Source organism: Drosophila kikkawai, chromosome 3L (genome assembly GCF_030179895.1).
Source record: "Drosophila kikkawai strain 14028-0561.14 chromosome 3L, DkikHiC1v2, whole genome shotgun sequence".
NCBI lineage: Eukaryota > Metazoa > Arthropoda > Insecta > Diptera > Drosophilidae > Drosophila > Drosophila kikkawai.
This window is the reverse complement of record NC_091730.1, coordinates 12,509,341-12,526,460: the sequence shown is the minus strand read 5'-3', so window position 1 is coordinate 12,526,460 and position 17,120 is coordinate 12,509,341. Positions and strand designations below refer to the sequence as shown.

General features: G+C 38.8%; 2 protein-coding genes across 2 annotated transcripts; one reads left to right on the top strand and one right to left on the bottom strand.

Moving 5' to 3' along the window:
* The first annotated feature begins 220 nt into the window (after positions 1–220).
* Positions 221–1,074, top strand: Srp9 (signal recognition particle 9). The gene is made up of 2 exons (XM_017161078.3): positions 221–434; positions 500–1,074. The coding sequence occupies exons 1-2, from the start codon at positions 294–296 to the stop codon at positions 590–592; spliced, it is 234 nt and encodes a 77-aa protein (XP_017016567.1). The 5' UTR covers positions 221–293; the 3' UTR covers positions 593–1,074.
* A 14,170-nt stretch (positions 1,075–15,244) lies between these two features.
* LOC108070555 (uncharacterized) lies at positions 15,245–15,930 on the bottom strand. The gene is made up of 2 exons (XM_017161081.3): positions 15,590–15,930; positions 15,245–15,536 (listed from the first exon to the last, which is right to left on the bottom strand). The coding sequence occupies exons 1-2, from the start codon at positions 15,825–15,827 to the stop codon at positions 15,271–15,273; spliced, it is 504 nt and encodes a 167-aa protein (XP_017016570.1). The 5' UTR covers positions 15,828–15,930; the 3' UTR covers positions 15,245–15,270.
* Between the last annotated feature and the right edge of the window lie 1,190 nt (positions 15,931–17,120).

Sequence of the window (17,120 nt, the reverse complement as noted above, 5' to 3'; positions counted from 1 at the left end):
AACATCTCGGAACTGGCTCCGATATTTCGGTATTGCAAGTGAAACGTGAATAACGTATTTATGGAGCTTAAATTTGTAAATTTAAAGAATTCACAAACTTTTATTTTCATAAATATCCCCCAGTTGTCCCGAAAAATAATAAACAAATCAGTTTTTCTGATCTATCGTTATCGTTATCGCAAGCTAGTATTTTTTCCAGCAAACAGTCACACTACATCAACGTCACGCCGTCCAGTTGTTGTTGTTTTTATAATTTCCCTTTGCACTTGCATTTCTATTTAGCCGAATTAAAAATGGTTTTTGTGAAGAACTGGGAGGACTTTGAAATCGCCGCCGAGAACATGTACATGGCGAATCCCCAGAACTGCCGCTACACGATGAAATACGTCCACTCCAAGGGCCATATACTGCTCAAAATGACCGACAATGTTAAGGTTCGTTGGGTGATTTTCAATTCTCAAGAAGCACATTTTCATTAATCCTTTCTTTTATCCCTCAGTGCGTGCAGTACAAGGCGGAAAACATGCCGGACCTGAAGAAGATCGAGAAGATCACCAGCAACCTGGTGGGACATATGGCCTCCAAGGAGTAAAAACACGAACAGTCTTCATTTTGGCCACGGCGACACTTCTGCCTTGCGGGCCAGCCAGCAACAACAATGCGCACACACATGTAAATCAACCCCACGGCTGTTCTTGTTGTTGTTGCGAGGTCCCGGGCGTATGTGCCAATGTGTGTGCCATCAAAACACCCGCAACTGAATTTAGTTTTTAAGCGCGTTTGCCCCGCCAGCTTCGAATGTGGCGATCAGAGTAGTCTTTTAACGTTTTTAAACGACATTTCATAAATGTCGGCTCTGTACACGTTGCGAACATAGATGGCAGGTGGAAATTGTACATACAAAAGTCCATCTGCAAGGCGGCGGCGCGAAAAGAAAAGTTTTTGAAAAGATTTACGAAACAATTTTGTATTTATGTTATTGTAAATGTCAAGAAGTCGAACACACATTTCCATGAAATGCTTCACATGAAATAAAACCAAGGGATTAAAGCAGAACAATTATAAGAAATAAAAGTTTTTTAAGGTTTTAATTGGTCCCATGAGTCAAATTTTTCACCAGAACATACCTGTGAGTTGTCTTGTCAAGAGAACCGAAAGGAAAATAATACTGAAAGAACTTTAATCTTGATTAGTTGAAATTACCACTTCATTCAAAAGGATGTTAATAATCTTGCAAAATCAAAACACTATAGTTTTTCGGAGAATTTCAAACGATTCAATGAAAATGAGTGAATTTCCCCAACTGCAAGTCGGTGTCTAGTTATCATTTTGAAGAGGTTTTCCGAAAACTCTTAATTGCCTAACCATTAAAGCGATTAAACAGCCCGAGCAAACAGTTAACAAGCCAACCCACCTCACCTCAGTGTACCGGCAGCAACAGGAGGAGCATAAGAACCACCGATGGGAACTGGCAAATGGGCGTAGGAATGGGATGCTGATGGCTGGCTCACTTAATAATCCGAGAGCAAATATTGGTTATTTGCATGTGAGAGGCACTCGAGTTTATTTGCCGCAGGAGATTGACAGCAGCCCGCCGCGGAAGATTGATGGAACGGATGGCCACCGGACTCCGGTCGGAAAACGAAGATCGGTAGCTAGAAGTGTTTGTCCAGAAGAAGGCAGAAGAACTTAGTTGCTGCTGCTGCTGAGCGGAGGCAACTCAGTAGCCACTTTGGATTAAGACGCGTTAAGGAGCATTTGCTTGACCCACAGAAGATCCGCTCGAGCGGACCTTTTGATCAGCCCTCCGGCCCTACAGTTGCAGCTCAAGCGGACCTCGGCGATTGAAGACACCGTCAGCGTCACCATCAGAGTCAGAGTCAGTGTTTCCGGCCGTTTCTCGACAAGCTCATTTGGCTTCTGTTTGATGGGGCTGGATGTGATGGAGTGGATCTCCGCCAGAAACAGGTATAGTGAATCCGATGGATCCTCTCCCCATCGGATGTTTGTGTTTGCCAGGTCTTTTCTGTGCTTTCCGAAAGCCTCTGTTTTGCTTTACTCGATTTTTGTTTGGCGTTGCTTGCCTTCCACATTGCAATCACAATCACTTTAGGCGGCGGCTTGGCTTCAACGCTTCGAGATCTCTTTTGGGAGGGGTTTTGGGTGGAAGCTGGGGGGGAGGAGGAGAAAATTTAAATATTTTGAGATATCTTTGTATTTAACATAATCTAATAAACACAAAATTTCCAGCTTAGTATCATAAAATTACTTATTTTTTAACATCTAAGTTTAATAAACAGATTCTTTTAAATCACAAAACCCTTTTTGTTTTCAATATTTCAATTTTAATGTCTTTGAGTAGTGAAACCAAAGCCCCAATAAATTGTATATAAACCCCAACAAACTGCAGCAACGTTTATCAAAGTCAACAAATCAAAAGTTGGAGTCCACAACAAGCAATCTGTAAGACTTCTATATAGTCCCTACGAACATATATATGTATGTCGGGGATGGGGGGTCAATGTTATCGGCCATGGTAGTTTCCTTTTCTTTTCTAAGCGCAGTGAGTCGCAATGACTAAATAGTTCGTCCGCTTTCCTTCACAGTCTCGCTCGAACTGACTTGCACTTTTTCCTTTCTCTACTTTCTCGTCCTTCTCTACTCGTCATTGCGCCACACTCGGTAGGGAATACTCTCTTCATTCCCACCACGCTCTTTCTTAATAAGTTCTCTTCCTTTTCTCTCGTTACTTATTTTACTCTTCATTTATTTCTATATTCGATACACTTAGAGTCTTACAAATAGTAATTACATCTAACATTTCAAAGTAATCTCCGACACGGCCTTCCTGACTATAACACGACCTCGTGTTGCTTAGTTCTACATAAAATTGGCCTTCAAACTTCATTGCTATATCTTTACAATAATCATAACTTAGCTTCTTTACTCATACTGCTCTAAATAACTCTTCAATATCAATTAGCTTACACTGCTAGTGTCTTCAAACGTTGGTTTGGCGGGATAATCTTTTACGACCATAGAGTACACGCTCTCTTCCGCACAAACCCAACAGTTTGGATATCAATTTTGAATTCCATCAGACATTAACTTAGCAGGATATTCCTTAACACACCGTTTAGAGTACACGCTCTCTTCCGCTCAAGTTCAATCGTCTGGCTACCACTGTACCAAACTCTTGCCAGGCTCTTGCTGCACACTTTGCAACGCTCACACGCACCTTTTGCGTCACGGTCTCTCTGGACCCTCATAGCCTTATATTCCACCAACGAGTGCCTCAATCGGCGATCTCTCGCTTACACTTCCAGTGTCTTCAAATGTTAGTTTGGCAGGATAATCTTTCACGACCATAGAGTACATGCTCTCTTCTGCACAAACCCAACAGTTTGGATATCCATCAGACATTAACTTAGCAGGCTATTCCTTAACACATCAATTAGAGTACACGCTCTCTTCTGCTCAAGTTCAATCGTCTGGCTACCACACACACATACCACAGTACCGGACTCTTGCCGCACCTTAGCGACGCTTCACACAATCATTCAAATTTAGTCCCTGTGTATGGCACCACCTCAACCATCTTAAAATAGAGATCTCTTGCTTTGATTTTATGATACCTACGAGTGCCTCAGTCGGCGATCTCTCGCATTCATCTGCATCTACCTCAACAGGCATCGCAGGCAACTACTTAAAATTTCGCTTACTCGACAAATATCTCAAAACATATCGGCCACCATCAAGCTTTTCTATAATGACAAAGGGTCCTCTTCGGATCCAGCTCTGTTTGGTGCCGTTCTTCATCTTAATTTTCCATCTTCATTCCTTTATCCTTTTTTTTCTTTCCTTTCTCATTCTTAACAACTCTTCCATTTTAAATTCATCTTGCCTTTAATCTTAGTGCTCTTCCTTTTGCACCATTTTACCGACAGCTCAGCATAACACAACTTTAAACTTTTCTTTGTCTATACTTTTCTCTGTCATGTGGTGGTATCAAGCCCAGAGGATGGGTCCGATTGGCATCTCTTAAGGACTTGCATTGATTGCACTACTAACTGTGCAGTTCGCCGCAAGTTGCACCCCGCCAAGAGCATCTTGCCATCACCTCTGCGGTCCTGGTATCCAGCCAGATGACTACTTTAGAGCTTTACACATTATACAACTTTCAACAATCTTTAAACTTAGTCATTTCCAACAACATTGATAAATCTTGCTGAGTCTATTTTTTTTTTTTTTAACCCAAATACATAACGGATTTATAACTTTGATTAATAATCAACCAACAAAATTTAAGGGACACTACTGGCAGACAACACTACCTCACACCTCTCTGTATTTTTTTTTAAAACCCCTCTTTGTAACTCAATTTAATTTCAATTATCTTTAGTTGTTTATAAACTATATCAATAAATCCTGAAATCAGTCACGTGAATTCTGGACACAAAAATAAATCCACATACTATATTTTAAAATCATACGATTTTAAGTATGGCCACCGATGATGCACTTAATTTCAATTATTTCCGCAATGATTACATTTGCAGTCAGTATAGACTACGAACTCTCATCTGAGCAAATAATGCCAAAAATGTTAGAATAATAGTACGCCAACCAATGTTTCCAATTCATATGAAGGCTACTTGGACTCCACAAGACACATAGTTCTACCAATATACTGCACCAACATAAGGGTCTCCATTAATTAATTAATTATTAGTATTGAAACATATCCACAAGAGCTTACACCTGTCAACTAAATAACGATTACAGGCTCACTTGTAATAGCACTAAAAGACGTTCGTTGTAATTTCTGAAAATCGTAATTTCACGAAAAAGTACTTGAAGTTAAAGAATCGGTTTCCCAATTTGAGAAAATCGAGACACAAATTTTTAAAAATAAGACGCCAATTCAATAAATGGTCTTACGCCTAATTACACCGATTGAAAGGACAAATTTTTAACGTAAGAATTTTCTAGGAATTGGGTCTGATTTCTCTACCGCGTAGCTCATAGCCCAGACACTGCGTAGTAGGTTCGAGAAACCCATATTTGGCAACGTTAAATGAAAACCCTGGTACAGTCAACATATAATACAATTTTCAGTCCTCGGGAAGCCTAATCTTCCGAGCCTGCCATGACCAACACGTCATCCATGCAAACCATCGCAAACAATTATGCTAAACCCCAAATGCTTTAACAATTTCATCATAAATATAGGAGACGCATTCTTCAGTTCAAGCTGCACTGCTAAAGATTCATATTGACCCTCCGTGGTCACAAACGCTGTTCTTTCTATCGAATCTGAAATCAATGGCAAGGGACATCTATCAGATACTATATTTGTGTGTAGTTCTTTATAATCAATGCACAATCTCTCACTACCATCCTTTTTTTTTTTTTATTTATTTTTTTTTTGTAACCATTAACATTGGGCAAGCGAAAGGAGAACAACTAGGTCTTATTAATTTTGCTTCCAACATTTGCTGAATTTTCTCCCTTACTATTAGCTTCTCGTTCTCACTAAAGCGATACATCGTCTCTGAACCGTTTTATTTATGTTTTATTTATTTACAGTTTGAGTTCTATAAATATCGAATTTGTTACTTTGTGAAGTAACTCCAAAACCACGTTGAAAAATATCTTGTCCAATTATCATGTCATATTTAAGGCAATTTTCATCAACTACGTGAAACAACAATTCAAATTTAAATCCTGAAATTTGTACAGTGGACAGAATTTGCTTATTGCTTTTGACAACATTGTCACCTATGCCTCTCAACACTACCAGATTATGGAATCTCTTTCCGGCAAGGTTCTCGCTTATGCTTTCTTTCACCAACGAGCATTCGGAACCCGAATCGAAGAAAAATGGAAACCGCTCACCAGATTGTATTGCAGTTTCCTTAGGCTGAAGTACCGCACTCATGTCCACTCTCTTCTCGATGTTTATATTCGCTGTTGCTGTCCCCTTAGTACACACTGATGCAATGTGACCAATGTTGCCACACCTATAACATCTAACGGCTTGTCTGCTGTTGCTAAGGGCTGTTCTCGTCTCATTTCTTTCCTCTGCTTTTCTCTTGCGGCACTCCATTGCTTTGTGTCCAAGTTTTCCACAACTATGGCATTTTATCGGCGTTTGCGTCTTGAACCTCTTCTTTTCCGGGCCTTGCTCCATTCCAGAGTATTCAGATTTTTTTGCGAACGTATGAGCTTTCAGTTGTTGTTGTAGCTCCGCACGTGTTTTTAGATTTGTTGTAAACACTAATCTCTGCAGTCTGGAATCAATTTGGGATGTATGAGCTAGGACCAACAATACAGCAATTTCTTCGTGCGTCATTCCTTTCCACTTGGTCAAGAGTGATGTAACCAACCGGCTGGAGTACACGGAGAGGCATTCTTCAGGATTTGGGCTTCCCTTCAGCATGTCTAGCAACAATGCTGCAGGCGTCTCGTTGCCTTCGTAGCGTTCCATGAACAATTCCTTAAATTGTGTCCAGCTCATCCCAGGGTAGCAAATTTGCGACAGCCACTGCGATGCGCTACCGTGAAGCGACTTGCTGAGCGTCATTACCAAGGATGCACCTTCTTGCGGATGTTCACATAAAATCAGGTTCGCCGTTTTGCACCATGCTGCTGCGTCTGCGTCGGCAGCTTCAGGGTCGAAAGATGGTAGCACTGCAGAAACGGCACGTGCGCCAGGCGTCGACGTGGACTGTGCAGCTTTCAAAAGTTCTGCAATCACTTTGCTTTGCGCTTCCAGAAGTGTGCGCCAGCCATTATCCGGGTTGTCTTGTAGGGGTGGTGATCCCACTTCTGATGTCGGGGATGGGGGGTCAATGTTATCGGCCATGGTAGTTTCCTTTTCTTTTCTAAGCGCAGTGAGTCGCAATGACTAAATAGTTCGTCCGCTTTCCTTCACAGTCTCGCTCGAACTGACTTGCACTTTTTCCTTTCTCTACTTTCTCGTCCTTCTCTACTCGTCATTGCGCCACACTCGGTAGGGAATACTCTCTTCATTCCCACCACGCTCTTTCTTAATAAGTTCTCTTCCTTTTCTCTCGTTACTTATTTTACTCTTCATTTATTTCTATATTCGATACACTTAGAGTCTTACAAATAGTAATTACATCTAACATTTCAAAGTAATCTCCGACATGTACATATATTCGTAGTTTTATTATATATATAGAAGATTATATAGGGGGGCTATGGCTACTGGTGTTGGAAAATGAGGGTCGTAAAGAAGCATAGGCCACAGGAGCCAGTGGTGGCAATAATTTCGATCTTTACAAGACGATAAAGCTCATGGTTTAATTAGGCCCCACCAGACCCCAGGCCCCACTTCTCCCCTGAAAACGGTGCGATAAACTTGACAAATAACATAAATACCATTTATTGCGGGTGGTGGTTGGATGTGGATGTGGATGTGAAGTGATTGGGGTTCGGTGTCTCCACTCTAAGGCCTTCTCAAATAGACCTACTAGTATTACGCGGACCACAGCGGTACGTGCCTTTTACGACACCCCCACTGTGGCGTCAATTATAAAGATATTTAAGTACAGTTAGCATGCAATTAGACGTTGCACAGTGGCCGCCTCTATCGCCATGGTCAGGCCGCCATGGAAATCCCACTGATTTAATATATAACCGATGTTTATATGGTATCGGGCCAGCGGGCCATATAACTAAGACCGTCTGATTGCCATAACTAGTTGGTCATATGACAATTAGTTGTAAATTAAGACCACCGATTTCTTTTGCACAAACTAAGCCCTAAGCGTATGTTGAGGATTTTTCAGGAGAACGGGGGAAAATGTAAGCTATATGGCTTCAGATAGCTAGATCCTTTCAGATATGATATAGTCTATATTATAAACTTATAATATTCACAATAGTTATAAGAAGGGCTGAGTTACAACCTATTCTAAAATCCTTTATATATTTGAATCCTTTATTCAAAATTAAAGATTAATCTTTAAGCTAAAAATCCATTTTTAACCGGTGTCAACCCGCAAATTCCCTTTGATATTAGTCACAGATGTCAGCCGCCTGACGTTATAACTCGGTCAATAGCTTGGGTCAATATAAAACTCATTAAAGGCAGGAATCATTGTCTCAGACCCCCTCTGTTTCCTCAAAGCGTCGGGAGCACAACAAAGCGAAATCGAAGTGCAAACCGACTAAAAGCCCCCGGGTGAACGTGGTGGAGGACTCCACTAACCCCCCCCCTAAGCTATTGACTCAAAACGGTAGCCGCTCAACAGTGGCTAATGGTCATAATTAAACGTGGCTTATTTGCATAAATCAAGTGGTGAGTTATGTTCACTTGGGCACCCGAGAGCGCTGAGGTGAATGGCGAAGGTGATGTAGGGCGATTGAAAGACTCTAAAAGAAGCCGCTTTCTTGGATGATACCAAGAGATTGATTTGACTTCATTTTGTTTTCTTTAATCTTTTTCAAATGTTAACTAAAATTTAACTAAAATCTAGAAATTACTTTTTACAAGACTCTGATAATAGTTTCCTAGCAGATTCATAGACTTTAGTGGTCAGAGGTTTTCCTGGTAAACATCAATCATTACTGACACACCTTTCTTACCTCTTACCTATTGCAAATCTAATTTCATTATAAATTTAATGCCATTTTCTTCGTACAATTTATCTACATATTACTAACTTCCTGCCACAAAAAATATGACTTGTCCAAACCGGAAGAGTTTAACCTACGTCAAGCGGGTGGGTTAGTAATTAAGTATGTTTCATAATTATAATCAGCGGCCGGTAAGAGGCCCCAATCAAGTTGAGGAGGTGACAGCATGTCTATAAGAAACCAAGCCCATATATGTTATATCAGTTTCATTATAATTGAATCACTAAGAGTTAACCAGAAATTTCGCAATGCCCGCTTTTTGGTGACAAAATGTGAGATTGTTACGCTGGGAGATACGGAAGCAATTGGCCACTCAAGTTGTTGTGGCCCAGAGATTTGTCATAGGTCCTCTCCATCACTACACACACATTCACTCTAGCATATATCTCCCCGATTCCGAATCAGACTTATCGGGGTACACAAATCAAACAAATAGCGAGCGGTGTGTTGATGGCGATTTCAAAATTGTTGATAAATGGCAATTGTTATTACTAATATACGATGGGCTTGGTAATGGCTTATTTATAAGGTTCGGGTGCGAGCAGGTTCCTTTTTTTTCGCCTGGTAAATCAACGTCTATGATTAGAGCTTAATACATCTTGATAAGGCAGAGGCCCCATAAAAAGAAGGCAGCTACGGTTGAGTTCCACAATTGATAAATCAAAAATTCCACTGCCCTTCGGCTCCTCACCGACCCCCTCTTTCGCACTTGGCAACTTTTGGGGTTATCTCGTAAAACCAAATCGAGTAATCCCGCAATTGAGTTGATTAACCAGCAAATCGAAAGATTTGCTCGCTTCGAGTGGCAATTTCCTTGACTTCTCTCGCCGCGGGTCAAGTTTTCCGCGGTTTTAAACGCGTGCTACTCGCGTTTCTGGGTTTCCTTCGGGAATCAAACTGATTGGTAGAGTAATTGTAAAAGTGGTGTACTTTGGTAGGTACAACTTCCTGAATTTAGGTGAAGTGCTGCTCTCTGAATTGTCTTTTTTATCTAATTAATTTGGGAACTTAATGTGTGGTTTAACGCACTAGATTATAAACAGTAGGGACTTGCTACTTTCATAATAGCACTGTGCTTTATGATCCGAATTACACCCCAGTTTGCCCTGGAAATGCTGCAACGCTTGCACAAAAAAAAACCCCTAAGAGTTGCCAATCGTTACTTCATAGCAGAGATGTTAGAACCAGTTGGGAATTATATGTACTTACATACATACATAGGTGTCAGATTTTTCGTCGTGAAATTTTTAGGGGGCATTCGCCATGGCTTTAATGATAAATTGACCAACAAAAGTGCAAAAAATTATACTTTTAGTGTCTTGTCTTGGTTTTAGAATGCCTTGTCATATCATGAACAATTTTTCTTAATTGTAGAGAAATATTCTTAGTTTTTGGGGGATTTTTTAAAATATAGAACAATATTTTTAAAGGTGTACATTTTCTGTTAACAAAATCAAATTTATATTCCCCAAAATGGCATTTTTAAACTCTTATTCAAACTTTCTCAAGTTCCTTTAGGATAACTTTTTAAAGTCCTAGTTGGTTAGTTTTTGGCGTTTTAAATCGCACTGAAACCGCTCTCAAACCGCGCCTTCGCGACTCCTCCGCAAAGTTCAAATCTCCGGCAGCTCTTTAACCGCATCTGTGTTTACCCATTAGCGTTTTTCGGGCTGGCAGCTTAAAATGTTTACCCGGCTCGCCGACGAAGCCCAAGACTTGGTGCTCTTTTGGGGGGAGGAGGTATCCAAGGTGTACAATCTTTGTTTGCTTTCGAATTATTTCGTTTTTTGGCGAATGTTAAATACGCAATGCGTAAGTAAGGTAGCTCAGCGGGCGGGCGGCGAGGGGCGTGGCAGACTGAAAGGCATTGGAAAGCTAGTTGGCGCCATCGTAAATTCATTGAGATTCCTTTTTAATGGAGATTAATATGAGCAGAGTCGTCGCCCGCGAGGCGCCTCTCATCCGCTCATCCCTAGATGGACAGCGATTTATTGACATTGCTAAATGTTTTTGAAAAACTTTTGATATTTGCTTAGTTTTCATTTCATTGTTATTTGCCATTTGTCTATGGCCAAGCGGCTAATTAAGAACGTGGGAATGTCTGAGGGCAATTCGGTGGCGTTTTGGGGGCTACGTGACATTTCGGGATGATGAGTGGAGTGATTGGGGATTGATGGGGGATTTTTTAGCTTAAGAGTTGGGGAATTTTGAATTAAGAAAATTAAGAAAACGAATGTAACTTTATTTAATGGGAGACAAAATGTTTAAAGATAAAGGGAAAGGCAGTTTAATAGATATCTTAGAGTTAGGGTCCACATTTCAGTCTTTTTTTTACTTTTCAAAATCGTTACATTTCAGCTTAACCAACAATAAAAATAAAACATAACCAAACCCTTAAGGTAATTATTCAAAGCAGTTAAATTAGCTACAATAAATAGACTTCCCGTTCAAAACTCAATTACCAGCAGACGGTCTCAAGTTGCTTTTGGCATTCTATTGCTCCAATCACACCTCTCCAGATTAAACGAACCCTTCTGACGCATTTAAATAAAATTTACAATTGGCAAATGATTTACAACCCTTTTGAGCAACAACCTTTGCCCGCCTGAGCTGTCATCCCGAGCCCAAGAAATGTATTTCTTTCCATTTTTTCTGATTACCACAAATCGAGGGGACCAAATAAAACGATTAGGAAAGGGTGAAAAAGAAATATAAAAGCAAAAGCATTGAAGAGGAGGGAAATGGTAGGTAAACCTTTGTATTTGTATGTGGTCAAACGTTTTATGGGCGAATCAATCAATTTCAATGCAATTTCAATTAGGCCAAGATAAGCGCAATCCAATCAAATGGAGCAATGGTCGCTATCAGGCCCGAGGGTGTGTGTGTTCAATAAACAATTTTAATATTTTTTAATTATGAAAACAAGTTGATTATATAAATTAAATCGCTGCCCCGTCACCGATTAGATTACGGCACTTCTTCCAAACTTCAATTCTTAACTTTTCGAGTGATGTGACGACCATTTAAGCGTCTTTAAACAAATTTTTATAATTTTTCCATCTTCATAAATATAAAGGGGGAGGCCCCCTTTGCTGATAAGGGATTTTGAATTAATTGAAAATTGATTATTGGCGATATATATGAGCGGGCCGATAAGAAAGTTCCAAATTGAAGGCAGCCTAGATAAGCTATTCTTATTATTCTCGCCTCGAGGGTAGCGCTTTCATAATTGAAAATTAATCCATCATAATAGACGTCAAAGGCTGAAATTAAAGTTGAAGTCTTGAAGGGTCTTTCAAGCCCTAAAAACTTACCGGAGAGAAAGGAGAGCAAATAAAATATGAATTGATAAGCGCAGATAATAAATTATGTGGCGGCAAACAAAAACCAAGAAAAGGTAAAGTAAATAAACCGAAAACGTACAAAAATATTAATAAAATAAGGAGGATATCGGTGAGAGGGGGGAAAAAACTGGAGGAGCCGTCATTATCTGGCGATTGAATGCACTTAAGCAAACAATTACAAACTGCCAGGCAAATAGGAAAGCCACTTTGTATCTCTGTATCTTTGTATCTGCGCTCCAGTGTCTCTGATCAAACACGGAATACAAATCAAAATGCGATTTTCGTGCGTCCTTCTTATCGGAAAGTGCACGTTTACCTTTCGCTTCCAATCGTCTGGCGCTTCATCGCACAAACACACACACTGCATTTGAGGCCCAACTATATACACTCGTCGTCGTCCTACCATATGTACAAGGAAGTACTCTGCTGGCAGAGGTTAAAAAACTCCAATGTCGCAACGGCAGCTAAATGTATCTTAAATGTGTGCAAACAGAACCACACATTCCACTCGACTCGACTTGGTTTCGACTTCGGTTTTCGGTTTGGGTTTGGGTTTTTGGGTCTGGCTTGGCTGGGAAATTTGTTTGCGCTGTGGCTAATGAGGCAGCCCGATGCAGATACAGAAGCTATACATAAACAGCGATATAGATATCGCGGTGCTTCCATCTAGGTTGCTTTAAGATTGCGGCATTCCTTGGATAAACTTTAATAGGAAAGTAACGGAATAAAGTTGTAATTTTAAGGATTAACTTGCTTTTAGGGTAAGTAACTATATAAAATCATGATTTTATAAATTAAAGTCACTTTATAAAATCACAAAAGCACCTAAGGCCTGCAACCTTCACTTAATGCCAGGGAAGTTAGAACCAGTTGGGAATTATAGCGCACTCTTGTGAGATTTTTGTCGAACAACATCCTAGGGTGTGCTAATGTTGCGTCTCCAAAAGGGGAGAGCTTTTTACTACTCTACCTCTTGTGTCTGTCCTTTAAATTGATTTAAATAAATAAATTAAAATTTAAAGAAAAATTATTTATGGCTAATTTTAACGATTTAAAAAAAATTTTTTTTTTGTTTGGCAAACGTCACTTTATATCAAGAATGTTAAAACTAGTTGGGAAGAGCACACGTGAAAGTTTTTTGTGAAAGAAATTATAGGGTGAATTCGCCTTGGTTTCACGCTATTCAGAAATATTTTGGGGCTTTGCTAATCTAAATTAAAATTAATTAAATAAATAACATAAGCTACAAAAAATATTTATGAAAAATATCGCTTCAGCTCCCATCTCTATCAAACATATTAGCCACAAATCACACTTATCATTTAAGAAACGCCCTATAACTAAACCGACAATCTTAAACGAACGGAAATAAACCAGGTGGTGGAGGAGGGCCCATTGCCTAATCAAAATAATAATTTGCAATCGTTCAGCTAACGATTTCCTCACTAGGGATTATCGCCTAAAGTTTTAGAGGCAGGCATTATCTCATTAATGGTTCCCATAATTCTTAGGTTTTATATATATTTATATCAATTAAAAATACATACCAGGAAGGGCAGAATGGTATTGAGTTTATCAGTTTTTAATAAGTTTGCTCCATTGGCGAGCCAACAATAACAAAAGCAAATCAATTCGCTCACTTAATGAAAAAAAAACACAACTCAATTATAAACTTTATCTGCGGTATTTGGGGCGGAGTTGGGGGAGTGGCCTTTCCTGGGTCCGCAATTCATTTAAAAGTTATTTTGTCAATGTTGAAAATCAATTAAAATGTGAGTCAATAATACTTTATTATTGCCATATTATTAAATATTTATTTCATTTCATTTTCCCTTCAATTTATTCAACCCATGCTACCTCCTTTCGAGTGACTGTTTATTATAGTTGATTTATAATGCAAATTTAAAGAGTTCGTTTCCTTGATTGCAGAATACTTTATGGTTTAATTTTCTTTATTTATTGTTATTATTTATAATTATCAAGATTTGTGATTGGGAAGGAAGAGTGCAATTGGAAAATAGTTTATTGTGTTAATCATTTTTAAAACAATTTTTTATTTTTACTTTAATATAATTTATTTTCTGGAATATTTATAGCCAGGATATAATTCGTATTGCAAAATTGATTGTTTAGTTTAAGGCCTTAAATTTCTCCTAGATGTCTTAAAATATTCACTTGAGAAACAAGTTTAAATGAGATTGTTGCAATCTCTCAGTAAACATTAGGAGGATCGCTCGATGCTGACCCACCTGAGTTTGCATTAAGCATTGCATATTGCAGAAAATAAGGAAAATCAGGGGGAAGACAACAGTTATAGGTGGGTGGCAGGCATAAAGGTAAACAATAAATACCAAAGTGCAGTAATAATTTGCAAGCACACAGTGAACCACTCTCTGTGCCCGCAACTCTCTGTCAACATAATGAGCCAATCCAATATCTGCCACTTTTGTAGATACAACTGAATAAAGTATCCATAGCTGTGTCTGTCTTTGTAGCTGCTGGTATGTAAAAATTATTTATTGATAACGCAATTTCATGCCAATTATTTGCACATCAATATTTACTCAATTATCAATTGCAATCCCGTGGGGTGTGGCTGAGAGGCTTGTGATTAATGAGCGGATGGGATGATGTCTTCCAAAAGGGTTGCTTTCCCCTTTTTGTTTTGCGGTTATTGTTTTAAAATGTTTTCAAAAGTCTTTTACAATTTGTTTTCTCCATCTGATTTTTTTTATACCCATATATTTGGACAGCATACAAGTGTCAAAGTCAATTCAATCAACCCTCTGATGTTGTCCCTTCCTTTTTTTGCCAGCTCTTCGAGTTTTTGTTGACTTAGCTAACTAAGGCTCGGGAAATCTGTTGAAATTTTCTGGCATTATTGTTCACTTATCGGCTGAATTAACACGACAAAAAGGGGAGAAATGGCAGGTCCACGAAAGAGATTATCCCTCTCTTTCCCATTTCAAGCAGCCGTCTCTTTCGCTATCGCATAGTGACCGCATCAGCTAAATTGCAGCAACATATGTGACAATTTATTATTTATTGGTGATTTATATTTCCAGCCGATATTTGCTGGCAAATTTAACGCCTGATTAGTGCTTAGCCTATTAAACCAGAATGATTTTCAGGGGTGTCTGTGTAAAATCCAAGCCTAGGAAAGCTTTTCTTCGATTTCTGATTTCATAATGGGGCTAATTAGGTTGAGTTTATAATTATACTAATCGATAATATATATGAAAATATTTGTAAGAGTGTATCAATATTTATTTCTCAATACCCATAAATTTATAATTATTAGAAGCATTCCTTGCGTTATAAAAAGTATATTCCATGGTTTGAGCATTATTTCGCTGTTTTCACGGTGCATAAACCAATTGCCACAAGGACATGTTGTGCCTTCCATAGCTGATGACCAAATGGCTCTGGTGCACCTATAGCAAAGGTCTTCATCCTCATCCGATTTCTTTAGTTTTTGACAACCAATTTTAGGGGACCAAATGCAGCAGTAGCCAATAATGGCCTCTGGAATTGGATAATCATTAGTATGTAAACTTATGCGTAAAGCACTACCTTACTTTTTTTCTTAAACTCCATGGAAGGAAGCATGCATTTGCTTAGGGATTCTGGAATATCAGAGGATTTATTACTATTATCAATCAACAAATTGGCATCAAAATCGTAATCGCAACTCCATCCCGTTGTCGTTATTTCGCACTTTTCGTTCACTCTCGAGCAATTTGCACAGCTCATCTCGTCATAGAAGTTTCCCTTACAATACTGGATAGTAGCGATCAACGCGAATATAAACCACATGGTTTAAGTCGGGAATTTAGTATATTTTCTCTAAGAACTATTGAGATGAGAAATAGTTTTATGAAAAGTGAGTAAAATCGAAAAAAAGTGACAGTCTTGGCATACTTAATGTTGAAAATCCCTAAAGAATTATATAAGAAGGTGTATTTGTTAAAAACTTATCACCTTAAATTCTTAATTATGAACTTTAAACTTTGTATTGCTTCTGCATTCTCGTTTTTTTTCTTAGCCTTACTTCATCACCATTTTCTGAGTCCTTAAACTATGTTCACCCCTTACTTTCCAGCACATCTTTCTGTGGCATACAAAATTTTAACTCTAATTGCATATTTACGTAACCATTTCCCCAAAATCAAAACGTAATCAGGCAAACAAAGCCTGGCAACAAACACAATGCGAACTAAAACCCAAAGCCCAATCCAAATCCTCACACCTCCAACTTTAGCTCCCTTTTGAAATCCCCATAACTACGGATGGCCACCATGTTTGTGTTGTTATATAAAATAAACTATTCTGAAATAACACAAATCATACACAGAGAATAAGAGAGAGAGAGGGAGAACGAGCCAGGATGGACCAGTGCCAGGTCATGTCTGGAAGCCCCTCTCTGCCACCCATAAATGCCAGTTAAATGCACGTGGATGAGTAGATAAATATCGTATAATGAAAATAAAATAAGAACCAGATAGGAACTTTGGCAGGAAACAACAGCAATCAGTCGTCATTGCAGACATCGCACTAATTTTGAGTTCGTTTTTGGGAAAACATTCTCGGCTTGGACTTGGGGGAAAATTTTGGAATGAGTTAGGTCCAAACTACGTGGCTAAAGAAAATACACTTTGGCACGTTTCTTGTTAGCGAGCAGTTTTCCTGCTGCCCCTCTTTCCCCTCAACTCTTTTCCTGTCTGGACATTGCATGATATATTCCTGTACTGCTTTATATATATATATAAATATATATATAATGGTGTGTTTTTCTGGTCTTGGCCTCTCAGACTTGTACTGGAATTGTGCATTTCCTCGTTCTTGGGCTAGCTGCTTGGGTCTCTGTTTACTTTGGCAAAGGGTTAAGGCTTCAAATTAGGAAAACAATAAATAAATACAGTTTAAAAAGTGTTTCCGTAAAATGGGTAGAAAAATTCAGAACATTTTTTAAATATTATAGTTTAAATTTATTATTCTTTTTACAGAAATATGAAACATAGGGATTTATAAGTATTGTTTAAAAAGGAACCAAAACAAATAGCCTCTAAAAAATTAAAGAAATATATATTTACAACAAAACTAAATATT

Excerpts from the sequence above, each read along its gene's own strand:
- Srp9 (XM_017161078.3), top strand. The coding sequence starts at position 294 with ATGGTTTTTGTGAAGAACTGGGAGGACTTTGAAATCGCCGCCGAGAAC. Across the intron at positions 435-499 it reads AAATGACCGACAATGTTAAG|TGCGTGCAGTACAAGGCGGA; the intron begins GTTCGTTGGGTG and ends TTTATCCCTCAG.
- LOC108070555 (XM_017161081.3), bottom strand. The coding sequence starts at position 15,827 with ATGTGGTTTATATTCGCGTTGATCGCTACTATCCAGTATTGTAAGGGA. Across the intron at positions 15,537-15,589 it reads CATGGAGTTTAAGAAAAAAA|AGGCCATTATTGGCTACTGC; the intron begins GTAAGGTAGTGC and ends ATCCAATTCCAG.